A 16,279-nucleotide genomic window follows, 5' to 3' on the forward strand; every position below is an offset into this window, starting at 1 on the left:
GAACTGAGGCCCCCCCCCCCCACACACACACTTTGCGGACCCAGCCTGGGCACCCCAGACCTGAGCCAGTAGGCTGGGGGCCCATGTGGTGGGGTACTCCGTTCCCCAACTCCTCTCCCCCTGCCCATCCACCTGACAGCTGCAGCTAGGAGCTGCAGCTCAGAGCCACACAGCTGTCCATCGCTCCAGGAACTAGTGCTGGCAGGGTGGGAGCAGAGCCCCTGCCACGCAGACCTGGCCTGGCATGCCCATACCCAAGTCAGCAAGCTGGGGGCCCTCATTCCCCCACCCCCTGCCCCCAGTTCTTGGCACAGGGCTGTTATGTGGCTCCAAGCTGTGGCTCCTGCCTGAAGATGTCAGGAGGTCAGGCAGGTGGGAGAAGGCATGGGGAATAGAACCCCTCACTGTGCAGCCCCCCCAACCTCCCCCCAGCTATTCTGGCTGCAGGGGGGGGGGGGGCAGATCCACACAGTAGGGGCCTCCACTCCCACTCCACCACCACCACTGGCAGGCAACCACTAGCAGGGGAGGGCAGGGCTAGGAAGAGATTTTGTGCTGGCTTCCCACCCTCCCTGAAGCTGACAGCAGGAGTTTCAGGGTGGGGGGGGTGCTGGCAGTCAATCAGGGATGGCCCCTACTTGGATGTGCTTGGCTGCCCTTGGCAATCTCCAGGACTGTGGGAGGTGTATGGCAGTGCTCCCCACCTTCTGTTCCCAGCCAGTGCTTGTATCTACTTGCCTCCCCCCACCATAAGCAAACATATGTTCCCATCATTCTTGATCCAATCTATGCAGCTTAGAGATACCCATATAGATTGGACTGATTCTGCCGTGGGCTTTTTGAATGTCTGCATTTAGCCTATGACTTTTAACCAAATCCCTGAGATGCAAAAGCAAGTTTGGGCTAGTTTGTTACAACTGTTCAGTCACAGAAACCAGGAAGAAAAAAGTTATCAAGAAATAACTTTTGTTATAAATGGAGGGAGCCAGCTTGATTGCAGTATGAATTTTGGTCTTAGGCTTCCAGGGTGTTACTAGTAACAAAACTAAAAATGGTATACAATTTTTAAAAATTGGAATATTTAGGATTTGTCTAGACTGTGTCAGCAATGGGTCTCAGGGAGAAGAGGATGGAGCAGGAGGGCACTCCTGACTGCAAAAAGAACTTCTATGACATTAATAGACAGAAAAAGGAACCTCTGGAGTCAGTCCCTGGTCCAGATAGCTCCACTGACATCCTTTTTTGTTAAGTTAGTAGGATTGCTTACATGTGAGATCATAATGTGTCTCCTTAAGTTTAGGTATGATTAGGACCCTAGAGCTGAAAAGACACTAAATTGTGCAAGTGGATTAGGTTTCCATATTTGAATGAATGGGCCAATTCCTGCAGTCCTTACAGAAAAAAATCCTCCCACTGAGATCCAAAGGTCCATCAAAGTTCTAAATAATACATCTATCACTGAGCTTATGCAAAGTTGCTATAAATGATCATCAAAGTATAGATATTCTCCATCCCTGGCAAATTCTACTTACACTTGCATTAACTAAGCCGGCTCCTTCACCTATACTTGTTTCTATGTATGTCCTTTCTTCATTAGTTATAGTTGGATGTGCTGCAGGACTTTCATAGGCATGCAAGAGCCAGAACATGTACCAAACAATCCCAAACATTCCTGTAGGGGTAGAAAGAGATGATTTTCAAAATCTAATAGGTAATGCTTAAACATTTAATACTAGAGATCAGCATTTATCGAACAACCAAAATCAAATCAAATTTTGACACAAAATCTGTATAGGTGACCATGGAAAAAAACCAGATGTGTAGTTATATTGCCCTATAGTTGTATAGGGCATCTAAATATCTTATCGACATGCTGCAATTATTTACCTGGAGAAAAGAAGGAGGCAGAAATTTAACTCTACCTGGGATTTGCTTGTCAAAAATAGGTATGGTATAGAAACAAGTAGAGCAAGCAGATCCTGATGGCAAATTCTGAGGCAAGCTCTGTGCAAATGATTCCACCTCTGAAATGGACTAAGGGCAGCGAATATTTAACCCTGTATTGTACAGTTAGATCATTACAGTGTAAAAACATTTGCAACAGATTACCATGATATTCTATTAATACATATTGGATATTCAGTACATTAAGAGCAAGCTTAAAACAAGTAAATAGATATCAGAAACAAAGGGTTTTGTGATAATTTCTACCCAAAAACTTGTCCAACATCTCTCTGAACTACACAGTTGGTTCAATAAAAGCTATCACCACTAAACCTTGCTTCTCATACATTTCCTTGCCTATCATGGCTACAACAACAGTCCAAACCTACTAGGAAAAATACACTATTTTTTTCAAAAGCTGAACTATTTTGATCAATATTTTATAAAGTTGATTTAAACCACAGTATTTACAATATCAATCCAATTGGGTGGGTTTTATTTTTACACTATATAACTCACCATAAATATAAAAGACTGATGACCATCCTATATACTGTACCAATACTCCTGCCAATGGCATGGCCACCACTGCACCTGCATAAGAACCTGAAGACCAAAAGGAGTAGGAAAGCATATCAGCTATGTTATGTGATTCATGTACAGAGGATTTAGAACAAATACAACATGTATTTAAGCCCAGAATCCCAAAGTTTAGGTTTGAACAAAAACAGTAAAGAGATTACTATGTAGCAGCATCTACTGAAATAGGTATTATCCCCAGTACACATATGGAAGAAATGAGATACAGAAAAGTTAATAGTACAATGTTAAGAAGTATTAAGCAGCGAGAGAGCATATTGGCTGTACTTATACTGAAAAAATCTTCTATCATCGTGCTATCTGAAAAACTCTAACACTGTGAACAGCAGAGTCCTCATTTAGACCTGCTGTGACTACATTTATCTCTGTGTTGTCTTCATAACATCAAAAAATCAGATGGCTGGGAGAATGAAAATCAGAAACAGGATGCGTTATTGCCTAAACGTCCCAGACAGATGCTTATCCAGCCTCTTCTTGAAAACTTCCAATGAAGGAGATTCCATAACTTTCTGTAGTTTGTTCCATTGTCCTATCGCCCTTACAGTTTTTCCTAAGATTTAATTTCAACTACACCCTGGGGAATTATATGCCCATGTAATTTTGTGTATAAAAGGCATAGCCGCACATAATTGCATAATTTTGCATAATTTAACCCTGGCAGGCTCTGTGCCTCCACCTCCACAGGGCTCCCAGCACTCCAGGTGGGAGCCCCATGTGGAGGCACCGAGCGCAGTGGCACACAACTGGACACCTGGTAATTGGAAAGGGAGCTCCTTCCTGTGGGTTGGGGCATGAGAGTGTGCTGGTGGGTGTGGGTTGCATGCCATTGGCCTGGGTTAGCCAGTTTCGTGCCTCCACATAGGGCTTCCAGAACTCTAGCAGGAAACCACATGTGGAGGCACAGAGCCAGCCCAGCCCTATGGCAGGCAACTCCATGCCTCCATGTGCACTCTCCCACTGGAGTGTTGGAAGCCTCATATGGAGACATGGAACCCACCCAGCCTGATGGCACATGGCTCCTGGTCTGCATGCCATTGGGTGGGGGGGGTTCCATGCCTCCATGTGGGGCTTCCAGCACTCCAGCTGGAAGCTGCATGTGGAGACGCGGAGCCTGCCCAGCCTGATGGTGCATCGCCCCTGCCTGCAGTGCCACGAGTCCCATGTGCTGGCACAGAGCCAGTCTGGTTTGGTATGAAGGTGTGTGCCAGCAGGCTGGATTGGGCAGCTGCGTGCCACCATGTACAGCTCCTGGGACTCAGCTGGAGCCATGCACTGCCAGGGGCTCTGCCTGCCACAGCCATGAGTGCTGCAAGGGCCTGGCGCCTACTGCTGCAGTGTGGTCTGTGCACCATGGGGGGGCTGTGTAGCAGGGGGCCCTACGCCCACCCATAAACCCCATACACTCCCATACCCACACCCCCTACAAACCTCACATACTCCCATACCCACACCCCGCACAAACCCCACCACACACACCCCTCCACAAGTCCCACACACCCCTCCACACCCACCCTCCAACCATACAAAGTACCTGCATATATTTCTAAAGACCATTCAAATATTGTTATATTTAGTTTAATTGTAAGAAAAAAAAGTAATTATTCATAGTATTGAATTTTTCTGAACATAATTCCCTGAGGTGTACTAAACCTCCTTTGCTTCAGTTGCAACCCTGTGCCTCCTATGCTGCCCACTAGAGAGAGCAGTTTTTCCCTATTCCATGAACAGCTTTTCATGCTTGAAAACTGGTATCATTCCACCTCCCTGCCCCGCTTAGTTTCCTTTTCTCCCAATGGAAAATACCTAGCTCTCTCAACCTTTTTTCATACAGCTTCTATTCCAATTCCTTTATTACCTTTCTTGATTCATTCTGGAACATTTCCACTTTCCATACATCCTTAAAATACAGTGACCAATACTGCTCACAATACTCCTGCTAAGACCTAAGCAGTGGTGAGTAAAGTGGTACTATCTCCCTCCATATTTTACAGAGTACCTCTTTTAATGTACCAAAATTACATTTGCTTTCTTTTGCAATAGCATAATATCGCTGACTCATGTTGATGTTGTGATCAACCAAAACCCTTCTTAGCCATACCACTGTCTAGCCAGTTATCCCCAATCCTGGATGTACACATCTAAGTTTTCCTTCTTGGGGTGTCTCATATTCCTTTATCTTTTGCTGAATTTCATTTTGTTGTCTGTAACCCAGTGCTCCGCATTTTCAAGATTCTTTTGAATTCCAATCCTATCCTTCCATTTTTGTGTCACCTGCAATCATGCCCAGTATACTCTCTATCCCTGCATCCCAGATATTAATAAAAATGCTAACAGCACTAAGCCAAGAAAAACCCCCTTTGGAACCCAACTTGAAACATACAGCCACTCTGACATTGGTCCATGTGTAGTTACTTTTTGCTTGTGGTTATTCAACCAATTATATATCCTTCTAACATGAAATCCATTTTGCCCACATTTCCATTCACTTATGAGAAGGTCACATGGGACTGTATCAAAAGCCTTGCTTAAGTCTAATTATATTCACCTCAGCCATAAAATTAGTTACCTTATCAAAGAAGGGGGTGGGAGGGGCAGGGAATCAAGTTGGTTTGGCATAATTTATTCTTAACAAATCCATGTTAACTCCTAGTGATCATCCCTTTCTCCTACAGATGTTTACAAATTGGTTGTTTTATAAATTTGCTTTAGTTATTTCCCAGGTATTGAAGTCAGGGTGACCAGCCTACAATTTCCCAAGATACAATTCCACTTTTTCCTGCTTTATAAACATAGATAGCATGTTAGCATGTCCCTGAGGACAACTGACATCAGCAACATGAACAAGCAGCTAGTATAAATGGTCAATTTTCATCATGGCTGAAGCAACACAAGTACAATGTGCATAGGCTCCAGAATAGGAGAGGTGTGCTGCATATTTGTTTGTGGCCTGGAAAAAGACATGAGCGTGTAAGTATAAGGATAAGGAAGCTCCATTGAGATACTATTGAGAACTCATGTAGAGTTTGGTGTCGCAAATGAGAAAGATTACTAATGAATTATTCCAAGAGGTGAGCAGATTCAGTTGTTCACTGTTCATTTGGCACTAGTTCCTACTACTTTGTTAATAAAATAACCAAAGTAGGGGTTATTATCAGACACACAGAGAGCATGTTGCTCCAACCCTCCTTGGAATAATTTAGTAGCAAATACTTTTATCTGTCACTACTCAACCCAGAGTTTTGTGACTAGTCGACATGTTTCTCACTTACTTCTGAAGAAATAACTAAACAAAATGCAAAAAAAACATGATCGGAGACATCTGGAATGTATTTGGAATTGTGGTTTCCTAAATTTTACAGTCATGTTTATTTACTTTTCCAAAATAAAATGGGGTGATCCACAACGTTCAAAGGGGACAGTGGCCTACTAGACTTGGTCAGCCCCTTCCCATCCAAAGCAAGGAGAGTTAAGTGGATGGAAACATGGTGAATTCAGGCAGTCAGGATATCTTGGAAGAGCAAGTGGCAAATGTACAGTGACTACTGTTCTTTGAATACAGCTTGAAGTAACAGCCCTGTACATTAGGGTTACAGAACCGAAGGAATAAATTACATGAGCATTCGCTAACCTCTATTGTGCAGGACACAAGGGAGCAGTGACAACTTCCAGCTGCTAGTGCCACCGGTGTGACGGTGTGACTATGGTGGCAACTGCTGTTTTTCTGCCCCCCTTAACCTCCAGCTTCAGTACTTGGAGCTGCTGCCCTGGTCACTCCACCTTAGTTATGTTACTGGCTATTCCTATTCTATTGCATAAACACGAGGTTCTAAAGGGGCAGTAACAGCAAAGACTGATAGCTGCCAAGAACCAAAAGAAGCCGACTGAGGTTACCAAAAGAAGATGGAAATATCTAGGAAAACAGGAGCAGAAAGGAACCCTACAACTGACAGGGCAGATCAAGCTAAAGCAAGAAAAGGCCCTGAAAGATATGAGAGAAACAGAGACAGAGCTCAGCAAATGCCTGAACACGTGATGTCATGTTGTGGTTCAGAGTATAGAGTGACTTCAGGCAGTTTTCAATAAAATTTACATGGAAAGCAGAACAAAAAAAACAGTGAAGTCTTGATTTTTATTACTGGAATTGTAAGGATAGGAGAAAAGAAGGAATGCTTCTTGTCTAGTAAGGAGTGAAGTTGGAGCACTCAGCTTGCTGTCCATTATGCTAAAACTCTATGAGATGGTGTCAATCCAACCATGACTTCAAAGAGCTCCAGGGAAATTCATGGAAATTTAACCTCCTCTCATAATTCTACTAGACTCCTCCTGTGGCAGCCTTCTGCAATTTCCCACAAATCATTTCTCCAAGGAGGTATTCTGGGAACAGTGGGATGGGCACCAAAAGGATTGCACAGTTACAACAAGCTAGCAAGGTACAGGCATGAAAAAGTTTTTGTAGAGTAAACTAAAGCAGCATGGGTGATAGGCAAAACTCAAGTAATCTCCAGTTCAATCGGCACTGGCTTAGTCCCAGCAAAAGCATTGTAATCCCCTCAAAATAAAACACATGATTAGCTGAGTTGATTCATTACGGTAAAAGGAACATTTACCAAATGAGTAAAATGAGAAAAACTGATATTTTTATCCAAGATCTGTTTAAACCACCGTCAGTTTGTTGTTTCTTGTATGTATATATATTTTAGACAGGTTTGCACCAAAGAATAAGACATTCTGATTAGAATACAGAATGATGTAGATGAAGTGGGAAAATGGTCTGAAATTAATTAAATTCAAAGTCCTGCACTCAGAATTCAACAATTAAATGCACAAATACAAATTAGGGAAGGCTACAATCCTGCAGATAAAGGACCTGAGGGTTATAATGGACAACAAGCTGCATATGAGAGTCAGCCATATGTTATTGTTGCAAAAAAGCCAATAGCATACTGAGCTGTATTAGGAGGAGAGCCTCTTGCAAGTCAGGAGAAGGCATTCATTTACTCTTCAGCACTGGTAAGTCCTCACCTGGAAAACTTTTAGTCACTATTTTTCGAGAGCTATGCAGACAAACTGGAAAGAGTCCAGTGGAAAGCAACAAAAATTATTATAGGTCTGGCAATGTACTTACAAAGAAAGGCTGAAAGAACTCAAATTATTTAGTCTGGAGAAGAGAAGATTGTGGGGGGACTAAGAACTATCTTCAAACACCTGAGGAGTAGTTAGAAATAGGATGGAGATAGACTATTCTTAGTGGACACAAGGGACAGTACAAAAAATAACCATCTTAAATTGTAACAAGGGACATTTAGGTTGGATATTAGAAAAAAAAACTTTCTAAGTATAAGGATGGCTAAGCAGTGAAACAGATTACTTAGGTTGTGGACACCATTGGGACATGTATCTGATGCTTTATATAGAGATGAAGAGGGGGTTGGACTAGATAACCTCCTGAGGTTCCTTCCAGCTCCATTTTTCTATGATTCTATGACGCACTCACTTTCAGAGTTTCCTCACCTCCCAACTCAATTTCATGTCAATATTTAGGAGGTTTACATTTCACTTTCAAGTCACATATTTTTTATAAAATGGTAATAAATAGAATAAAAGATTTCTAACATGAAATACAAATGAAGTGCAAACACAGAGTTAGAAAATCTAGATATCAGTAGACTTACCACAAAATGATGTGGTTGCAAGCCTGCTTCTCTCCAGTGGAGGGGCCCATTTACTCCACATCCCATGGCATGCTGGATAGGTCACACCCTAGCAGATATTTCACATACACATCACAGGATGTTATTTTATTTCACTTTTACTATAGACAGAGGCTGTTAATTTCAAACAGTTTAATTTCTTGTCAACATTGGGAGGAGGTGTGGAAAGAGTTAATGGTGAGGAGCTTTGCTGGTTGTATACAATGACTGTGAAGTTTTTTGAAGCAGCACAGAAGTGATAAGGTGCCCTGGCAAAAATGTTATTTGCTATTCAGTGTGTACAGTGAATGATATAATTAAATGCAATAGATGTACTTTCATTTACATAAACCCAGTGCTTTTATTTTATACCTAAGACTAACTGAAACATGTAAATCAGCATAATTAAAAAATCCTCATCCTAAAAGCATAAAAAATGTTCCAACGACAGCCATTTCCTAATAAAAATACTCATTATATACTACTTCTGCATGAAAAATAATTAAATGTGAATTATTTAGAAAACCTGAATTAATCATTTGCTGACATTACAAAAATGAACTTTCAAAAACTAATAACTATTATCAGCCCCAAATGCTAGGTGCACCTACCTCGACAAGACCTTGTAAAATTCTTACAAACATAACACAGCCATAATGAACTCTTGCTGCAGAAGGGATGAACATATTCAGTGTAGATGTTAGGAAAATAGCTGCTCCAAATACCCTGTGGGAAAAAGCAACATGAATGCGGATATAATTATTGTTCACCAGACCAAGGGGACACTGGAATAATGTCATGCTATATTTGAAAAGGAGTCTTTACACTGAGCCAAATTCAGTCCTGACTATGAAGGCAACAGTTACAACAGTCAAGTTGATTCCAACCTTAAGTTAGATCCCCTATTGCATATAACTATTCTTCTCTGCATAGAACAGGAGCTTCACATACACTTTTAAAATGGTACAAAAGAAAACTATTGTTTTTACTTCTACATCAGCATTTCTGAAACTGGAGTCCTCGGACCAAATGCTAGAGGTTTGTCATGAAGGAGATGGTTACATAAGGCATGATTTAAGACATCTTCCTTATCTGAGAGAGCTTAAGTATATGCTTACATCTTATTGAAATCAAGATTTTAGCATCTGTTTAATGTTAAGTATTTGTTTAAGTGCTTTCCTAAAGCAAGGATAACGTTGGATGTTTTGATTTCTAGATGCTAATTTGCTTTAGAAAACAGTTTAAATTGTATTCATTTCCTAATGTGATTTTTCTATATAAGCAACTGCTACAAGGGAGAGTGTCTACAAATATGAGCAATATTCTTGAGTAGTCAACATTAATAGTTTCATAGTTGTTAGGGGCTGGAAGGGACCTTACAGATCATTGGGTCCAGAATCCCTGCACATGGGCAGGAAAGGCTGCTGGGATCAAATGACCCCAGCAAGATGGATGTCAAGGCATTTTTTGAAGAAGAGTTCAAGGATAATCTAACCCAGCATTCATCTAAGTCTGACTGTGAGTTCTTTCAAGCAGGTGCCTGATCTTTTCTTTTTGAGTTTAAGTAAAGAGCAGTGCACATTTACTGCACCATATACATAATAAATGACAGTAACAATAAACATGGAAAATAACTTATCTTGAACTGAACCATGAGACCATCATTTCCTACTTGGAACAAACTGAATGCTTGCCAGTCTCCAGTGCCATGGTACATTTAAAGTTACAGTACATAGTTGCCCATTTGAAAACCCAAGTTGTCAGCAGGCATAGAATTGGAGTACCTGGTCCCAGTGCTATACAGCACATACATCTATGGCTTGGGTCAAGAGATCTCCTGGAGACTTTCACCAACTGCAAATGTTAGAGCAGCCTTCAGGTTACGCTAACTTGATCCAAGACACAGGGTAGCAGAGACTCAGCCAAAGACTAAAGGAGCCCTGCTTTGAAAAATCCAAAATTCTATTTATGACGATGCCAGAAATTTTGCTACTCGTTATCTAACAGCCATCTTGCCCCTACTGCAAATTTGATAGAAGCCTAACCATTCTAAACTGTCTTGTGTATGTGATTGACTTCTTGTTTGAAAAAGATGCATGAGAGTTTTTCTCTAATTGAAAGGTTTGGGGCTTTTATTTCCCCTATAGATTTTCACCTGAAATTGTCATTTTGAGCAACTTGTCCTCCCTTAAGTTTTTTTGCCAGATACTTCAACAGGTCTTGATATACATAGCTAGTTATTGACCACCTCTTAACAAACTTTTAAAATGTTGAAATCAGTTTTCGTTTCTTGGGCTATTATTACATACTTTACTTTCTTTTTATAAGGATTTTGATACTTTTACATTACAGTCTCCCTCTGGTAATTTCGTTCCCAGGTAAAAATATGAATCTTGGCTTTTTGAAGCCTGAAATAATATATTATTACTATTACAGTAGTGTCTGCAACCCCATTCAAGGACTAAGGTCTGCATTGTGCTCAATTCTATACAAACATAAAAAAAAAGAGAGCCCCCAATCCAGACTGCTTGTAAAATGTGTTATAGAAGGGCTCAGTGGATCAACACAGCAGACACATGAGCTGGGGTTAGATGGAAAGGATGAAATAACAGTGAATTGAGCAGAGTTAAAAGGGAAAGTGTTCTAATAATTGGGGTGCCAAAAGAGAAAGGAGATGAATTATCATGCAAGGATCTTTAGGAACAAATCTCATTCAGGAGAAATATTTTGCCATTTAATTTAATTTTCCATTATCATCACTTCTTGCCATCAAGGGATATATTATGCATTTGAGGGCAATAATGTAGGCAGCACAGTGTATTATGTAAAAATACAGATAAAAACAAGAAAAGTAATTATCCACAGATGGCAAAAAGCCAGATCTTTGTTACATGCACGATTAATAACACAATTTGCATTCCATATTACTTTATTTCATTCGGTTTCTTTGTATGCCAAATATACCATTTAAGAGCGACTGAAATGGAATTAACCAGTGTTTTGCTGCTATTTATGAGAGCAAGTACTGTATCAAAAACCAGCAAGCATTCTGCCAGCAGTTCACTATGTGTTATGTAAAAGTAATTGGTCTCTGCAAGGGCTAAAAATAGAAATATTCTTTTAATTCATTCATGTATTCTTTTCTCATCATCATTCTGATCCCTGGCAAATTGTCGCTGTGAAATCAGAACAGAGTTCTTAAATGATGGACTCCATTGACCAATGGTGTCCTATTCCTGAAAGCTGATATCAGGATATGCTTCACATTCTGGGTCTCTTTATTACCATATGACAATGAACAAATTAAAAAGGTACCCTAGTGTAGTCCGACACATTTAATAGAGAGTGGTAAATTAAAGGTACAATGTCATTAAATAGTTTGTGAACATTTTGAGCGAATAGTGATCTTTGTAAATGTGGGTTAATGCAGTATTTTGCAAGTTAATAAAGGAAAATGTGTGGTTTTGAATAGTTTTGATGCAAATCCAGGGTACATTCAAGGTTTTCAGCTGTTCTGATGTGCATTTGAACCTGAAATTATTATTATAAATTATTTGTGTTTGTGTGCCTAAAAGGTCTTAGACAGACAAGGTTATCTGGGTAAATGTATATCTTTTGGTAAACCAACTGAATTTTTCCAACTATTCAGTTGATCTAATAAAAGATATCACATTTACACAAATAACCTTATCTGCCTATGTCCTTAGACCAACATGGCTACAACCAACGGCCCCAACATATAAAGGGTTTTAGGTGTCTCATGCTGCGAGACAGCTGCTTCTTCAATGAGCTTGCCATCTAAACAGATAAGATCAGCAAAGGACAGGAGTTAGGAAATATCATCTGCACTTTACAGAAGGAGCACAGGGAGATCAAGTGACTTGTCCAAGTGAGAAAGGGAGTAGGTAATGGAGCCAAAAAATAGAACTCCGTATGTCTTGAGTCCCAGATCAGTCTTAACAAGCTCATCTTTTGACTTCTAAAAGAGAAAATGAGGGTAGAAGATGAGTTCACATAGACTGGCATTGTAAAATATGGTTGCATAAAAAGTGATAAAATTAAACAATGGAGGTTGGCACATCTTTACACACAAACGCTAATGTTACTACTGTAAATGGAAATACCCTTTTAACTGGGTTTTCAAGAACCTACATTTTGTCAAAAGACCCAGAATTCTAAACCCACTTCTGACAGTCATTCTGCTTGATGACTCTGAGGGCCCCTCTATAAGTTACGTTTATACTGCAATTAATGTGTTAATGGTGGCAAAAATGGCAAGGGTGCAATGTGTACACCCTTTAGAAGGTACCATAAAATTGCAAACCAGCCATACAAATGTTTTACACATAACGTTGAGTATGTTTCCAGGTAATTTGCATGGCACCATAAATTGTACATATGGCATGTCTGGGGCTGCCCCAGGCCTGGGGCCAACAATTAGCTTATTGTCATCCCTGGCCCTGGGGCTGTACAGGGTCACACTAGGACATGGGGCTGCAGCCACCCAGCTTTCAACTTGCCTGTGCAGGGAGAGCCCAGGATTATTATCCTGGGCTCGCCACTGCACTGGCAAGTAGAAAAGAACATGATTGGGATCTGATTCCTGATCCTAAAATCATACCTCCTGCCATGCAGGCAAGTTGGAATTGCAGTTGTTGGGATTGGAGCTCAGATCCCATGGTGCTTTTAAATGAGCATGTACCAGGAATATGAAAGTCATATGGCCACAGAAACATTACGCTTTGTGCATCAACAGCACAGTATATACCTAGAAAACAAATTCACTGATGTAATACAGTTAGATCACAATTACATTTGATTGTGGTTGTTTACAAGAAAATAAATGAAAGAGGAGCAAAGAATTAATTCCACAAAGAAGTAAAACAAAACACCATGAAATGCAGTGTTTAAAACATCATTTAAAATCTGGGGAACATTTTTATATTTGTAGTTGTTTTTCTGAAAATATGTCCCACAATTTAGTAACAGGGAATACAGGCTCCAATGCAAAGTTAGCATAATAAATAAGCATTATTAATTAATATTAGGGACTAACCAGCGCTAGACACTTAGAACATGATTCAGACTGCTCTTGGAGATGTCTAAATGGGACTTAGGTACTTAGATCAGCAAAAGCAATGCAGTTTGACCTCATCCCAGCAGCCATTAAACAGCAAAAAAGCAATCACACTAATTGTTTGGTTTGTCTCATTATTTTATCTTACCGGTTAGCAGCTAATTTGTTTGAGATGAATCCTCCTGGAATTTGTGTTACAATGTAACCCCAGAAAAATGAGCCATGTATAAGTCCTACTGTCTCTGGATCCCAGTTGAATTGAGCTTTCTGTGAATGAAACAGCATTTTTACTCTAAGGGAAATATAAACCTTATTGATTCCAAACTAAAGTGTGCTTGGAAGCTGTTCAAAGGTCATCAGTTGATCCATATCATCCATCATATTGGGGATGCTCTACACTGAAGGCATACAGATCATTTCCCATCCAGTCACACAAGGTATAACAGATAGGTCATTGAACAGTTCCTTGATGCCTATTTGAGATAATGTCTTTAGCAGCTGATTTTTAGCCTTAAACTCAGCCAAAATAAAGCCAAGGACCGACCTTTCTCATTTGAGTCTTTGGATAAAACTTTTACCCAATATTAATTTGAAGGGTCTGTTGCCAACTGCTTCTCCAGTATAATGCAACTCCCATTTGCAATTCTCTTTTCATTCATAATCTTAACATGAATAGGGACTAATCACTTTCATCTGGTACATTTAGTTTCCCTGACAATTATCTGGTCTGCCCTTTTACCACTTCCTTTAATGTGGTTTCTGTTTCTTTTTCTTTTTTTTTTCTTTTGGAGTGGGGGTGCTGTTTGGCCCTCTTAATCTAATTACAATATTTTCACTATCAAATCCTGAGATATCTATCATCAGCCACCTGCAGTTAGTGGCACCGGGGGATGGGCCTGCAACATCTGAAGATGAGCTGCTCTAGTGACTAGTATGGAAAAACGGAGCCTGGAAACAAACCTAGATAAAATATTTAGCTAGCTACTGTTATCCTAGATTAAGCTTGATAACGCTTATATTAGCAGTAGGTTAGCACACAAGCACAATCAACATGGGTGATCAATGGCATTCAAATATCTGAAGAACACACAGACCAAAGACTGAACAATGTGTATAGGAATACTGAAATGGAAAGGGCCTCCCGGGCCATCAAATCCAGTCCTTTGCATTCACAGGTAACCATTCATCCAGAGTCCACAAAATCATCCTCTGTGAGTTCTCGCACCCTAAAGCCATACAGCACCATATAAAAAAAAATTCAATAACGTTTGTCTGGTAAAAGACGGGGGAGACAAGGGTACTGCTAATGCCCTGCCACTCCAATGGTAGGGAATGTGAGCTAAAATATGCTCAGGTTATTCTCAGAAAAGGAGGGGAAAGAAAAAAAAATCCAATAGTCCTTTATCGATCTGAACTGAGGGGAGATTTCTTCCTGACCTCAAATATGTCAACTGGTTTGACTCTGAGCACAGTAACCAGACCTTCCAGCCAGACACTCAAGAGTTTTAAGTGCTGACAGGACAGCAGCCAGCTAAACTCTCACCTCTATGTTCTAGCACATGCCAGCCAAACTCTCACCTCTGCCTTCCACCAACATCCAATGCTTTGTGAAGGTAAAAGGGAAAATCCAGAAACCAAAGAAAGTGTGCATGAGGAGAAAATGTAATTAGGTATCTGCCTCTCTTTGATATTAGTGAACATAAAATATATTTCAGTCTGTCTCAGAGCTCTCCCTGAACAAGGATGCCGTCATTCTTTGTAAGCACGTACCTGCATGGCATCCTTTGTTGAGAACACCTATTTTTGGACATGGGCAAAGTGTGATATTTCATTTCATGAACATCCTCATCATATGGAAGTGTTGGGGAAGGACTGATAGCCTTAAAATGAATCTTGACAGAATAGCACTGATACAATTTAGATTCTGAATAGTTCTCACTAAAACGCTATCAAACAAAAATATGGAAACCAGAGACAATCTTTAGCACTGAGTTTAAGGTTCAATTATGCCTCATTCTTTGTTACAGAAGCAGGCTCAATTTGCTTGGAAGATTTTTTTCAAAAAAACAAAATTCAAACCAGTTTCTCATATAGATCTGAAAAAGAACAGGCAGCTTTAATTAAACAGCCAGTCTTACAAAGGGCTCAAAAGATTTGTTTCCCTCAGTGACATAAAACTCAAATGAAGTGGCTGGTCTGTTTCTGTTTTAAACCATGAAGTTAAGGTTGTAGAACATGCCTGATTTTCTACTAGTGATTTCTAGTTTAATCCTAAAATAATGATGGATCCTGACTGCATAAATACCCAGCCAATTCCTCAGTGTTTGGGAAACCTAAGAGAAGTCGCCCAACCAGGAAAAAGGAACAGTTTGTGTCCAAAGCACATTAAATCTAGGCTTGTAAGAAGAGCCAGATCTATCTCAACCTGCCTTTTTGCAGCTGGGATCACCCTTAACTACATGGGAAATTAGTTTTTCCTACCCAGTCCTGCTACACCAAGAGAAGCAACACAAGAAAAATGTGTCGGAGATCAAGAATTAAAACAAGCACAGAGACAGCAAATAGACTTAGTCATAATTTGTGAAGGTAGAACTGGCTCAAGGATGGCCAGTGATTGCAGGTGAGAAAGCAGAAGGTTTTCTATCCACTTTGGGTGCAGATAGGGATCTTCTGGCTTTCACAGATTCTGACTGGAAACAAATTGTTTGACAGCTGGGAGGGAAGATGGAAGAAAGGAGGAGAAACCATGGCTCAAATGTGAGAAAGGAAGGAAGAAGATTTAATTCCCATTCTTAGACCATAAAGAATAATCTTTTTGACTTTATATCTCTATGGGTTAAAGAGTCCTTGTGATCCCACTTGGAGTTCATTGACATATTCTTATCTTTGAAAACATTATGAAGAGTTTTTGAAACTCCCGAAAAAGATTGCGGGGGGGGGGGGGGGAGCGGGGGGGAAATAGTTTTTA

General features: G+C 40.3%; 1 protein-coding gene across 1 annotated transcript in view; it reads right to left on the reverse strand.

Annotated features, from left to right (window-relative positions):
• The window catches only part of SLC17A8 (solute carrier family 17 member 8), a 39,493-nt gene that overhangs the window by 9,268 nt on the left and 13,946 nt on the right, over positions 1-16,279 (reverse strand). The window contains exons 3-7 of the mRNA XM_006023641.1: positions 13,460-13,578; positions 8,846-8,960; positions 8,217-8,304; positions 2,464-2,550; positions 1,533-1,672 (exon numbers count right to left, since the gene is read on the reverse strand). Coding sequence (XP_006023703.1) covers positions 1,533-1,672; positions 2,464-2,550; positions 8,217-8,304; positions 8,846-8,960; positions 13,460-13,578 — 549 coding nt within the window. The remainder of the gene's footprint in view (positions 1-1,532; positions 1,673-2,463; positions 2,551-8,216; positions 8,305-8,845; positions 8,961-13,459; positions 13,579-16,279) is intronic.

The sequence above is a fragment of the Alligator sinensis genome, unplaced genomic scaffold (genome assembly GCF_000455745.1).
Source record: "Alligator sinensis unplaced genomic scaffold, ASM45574v1 scaffold154_1, whole genome shotgun sequence".
NCBI lineage: Eukaryota > Metazoa > Chordata > Crocodylia > Alligatoridae > Alligator > Alligator sinensis.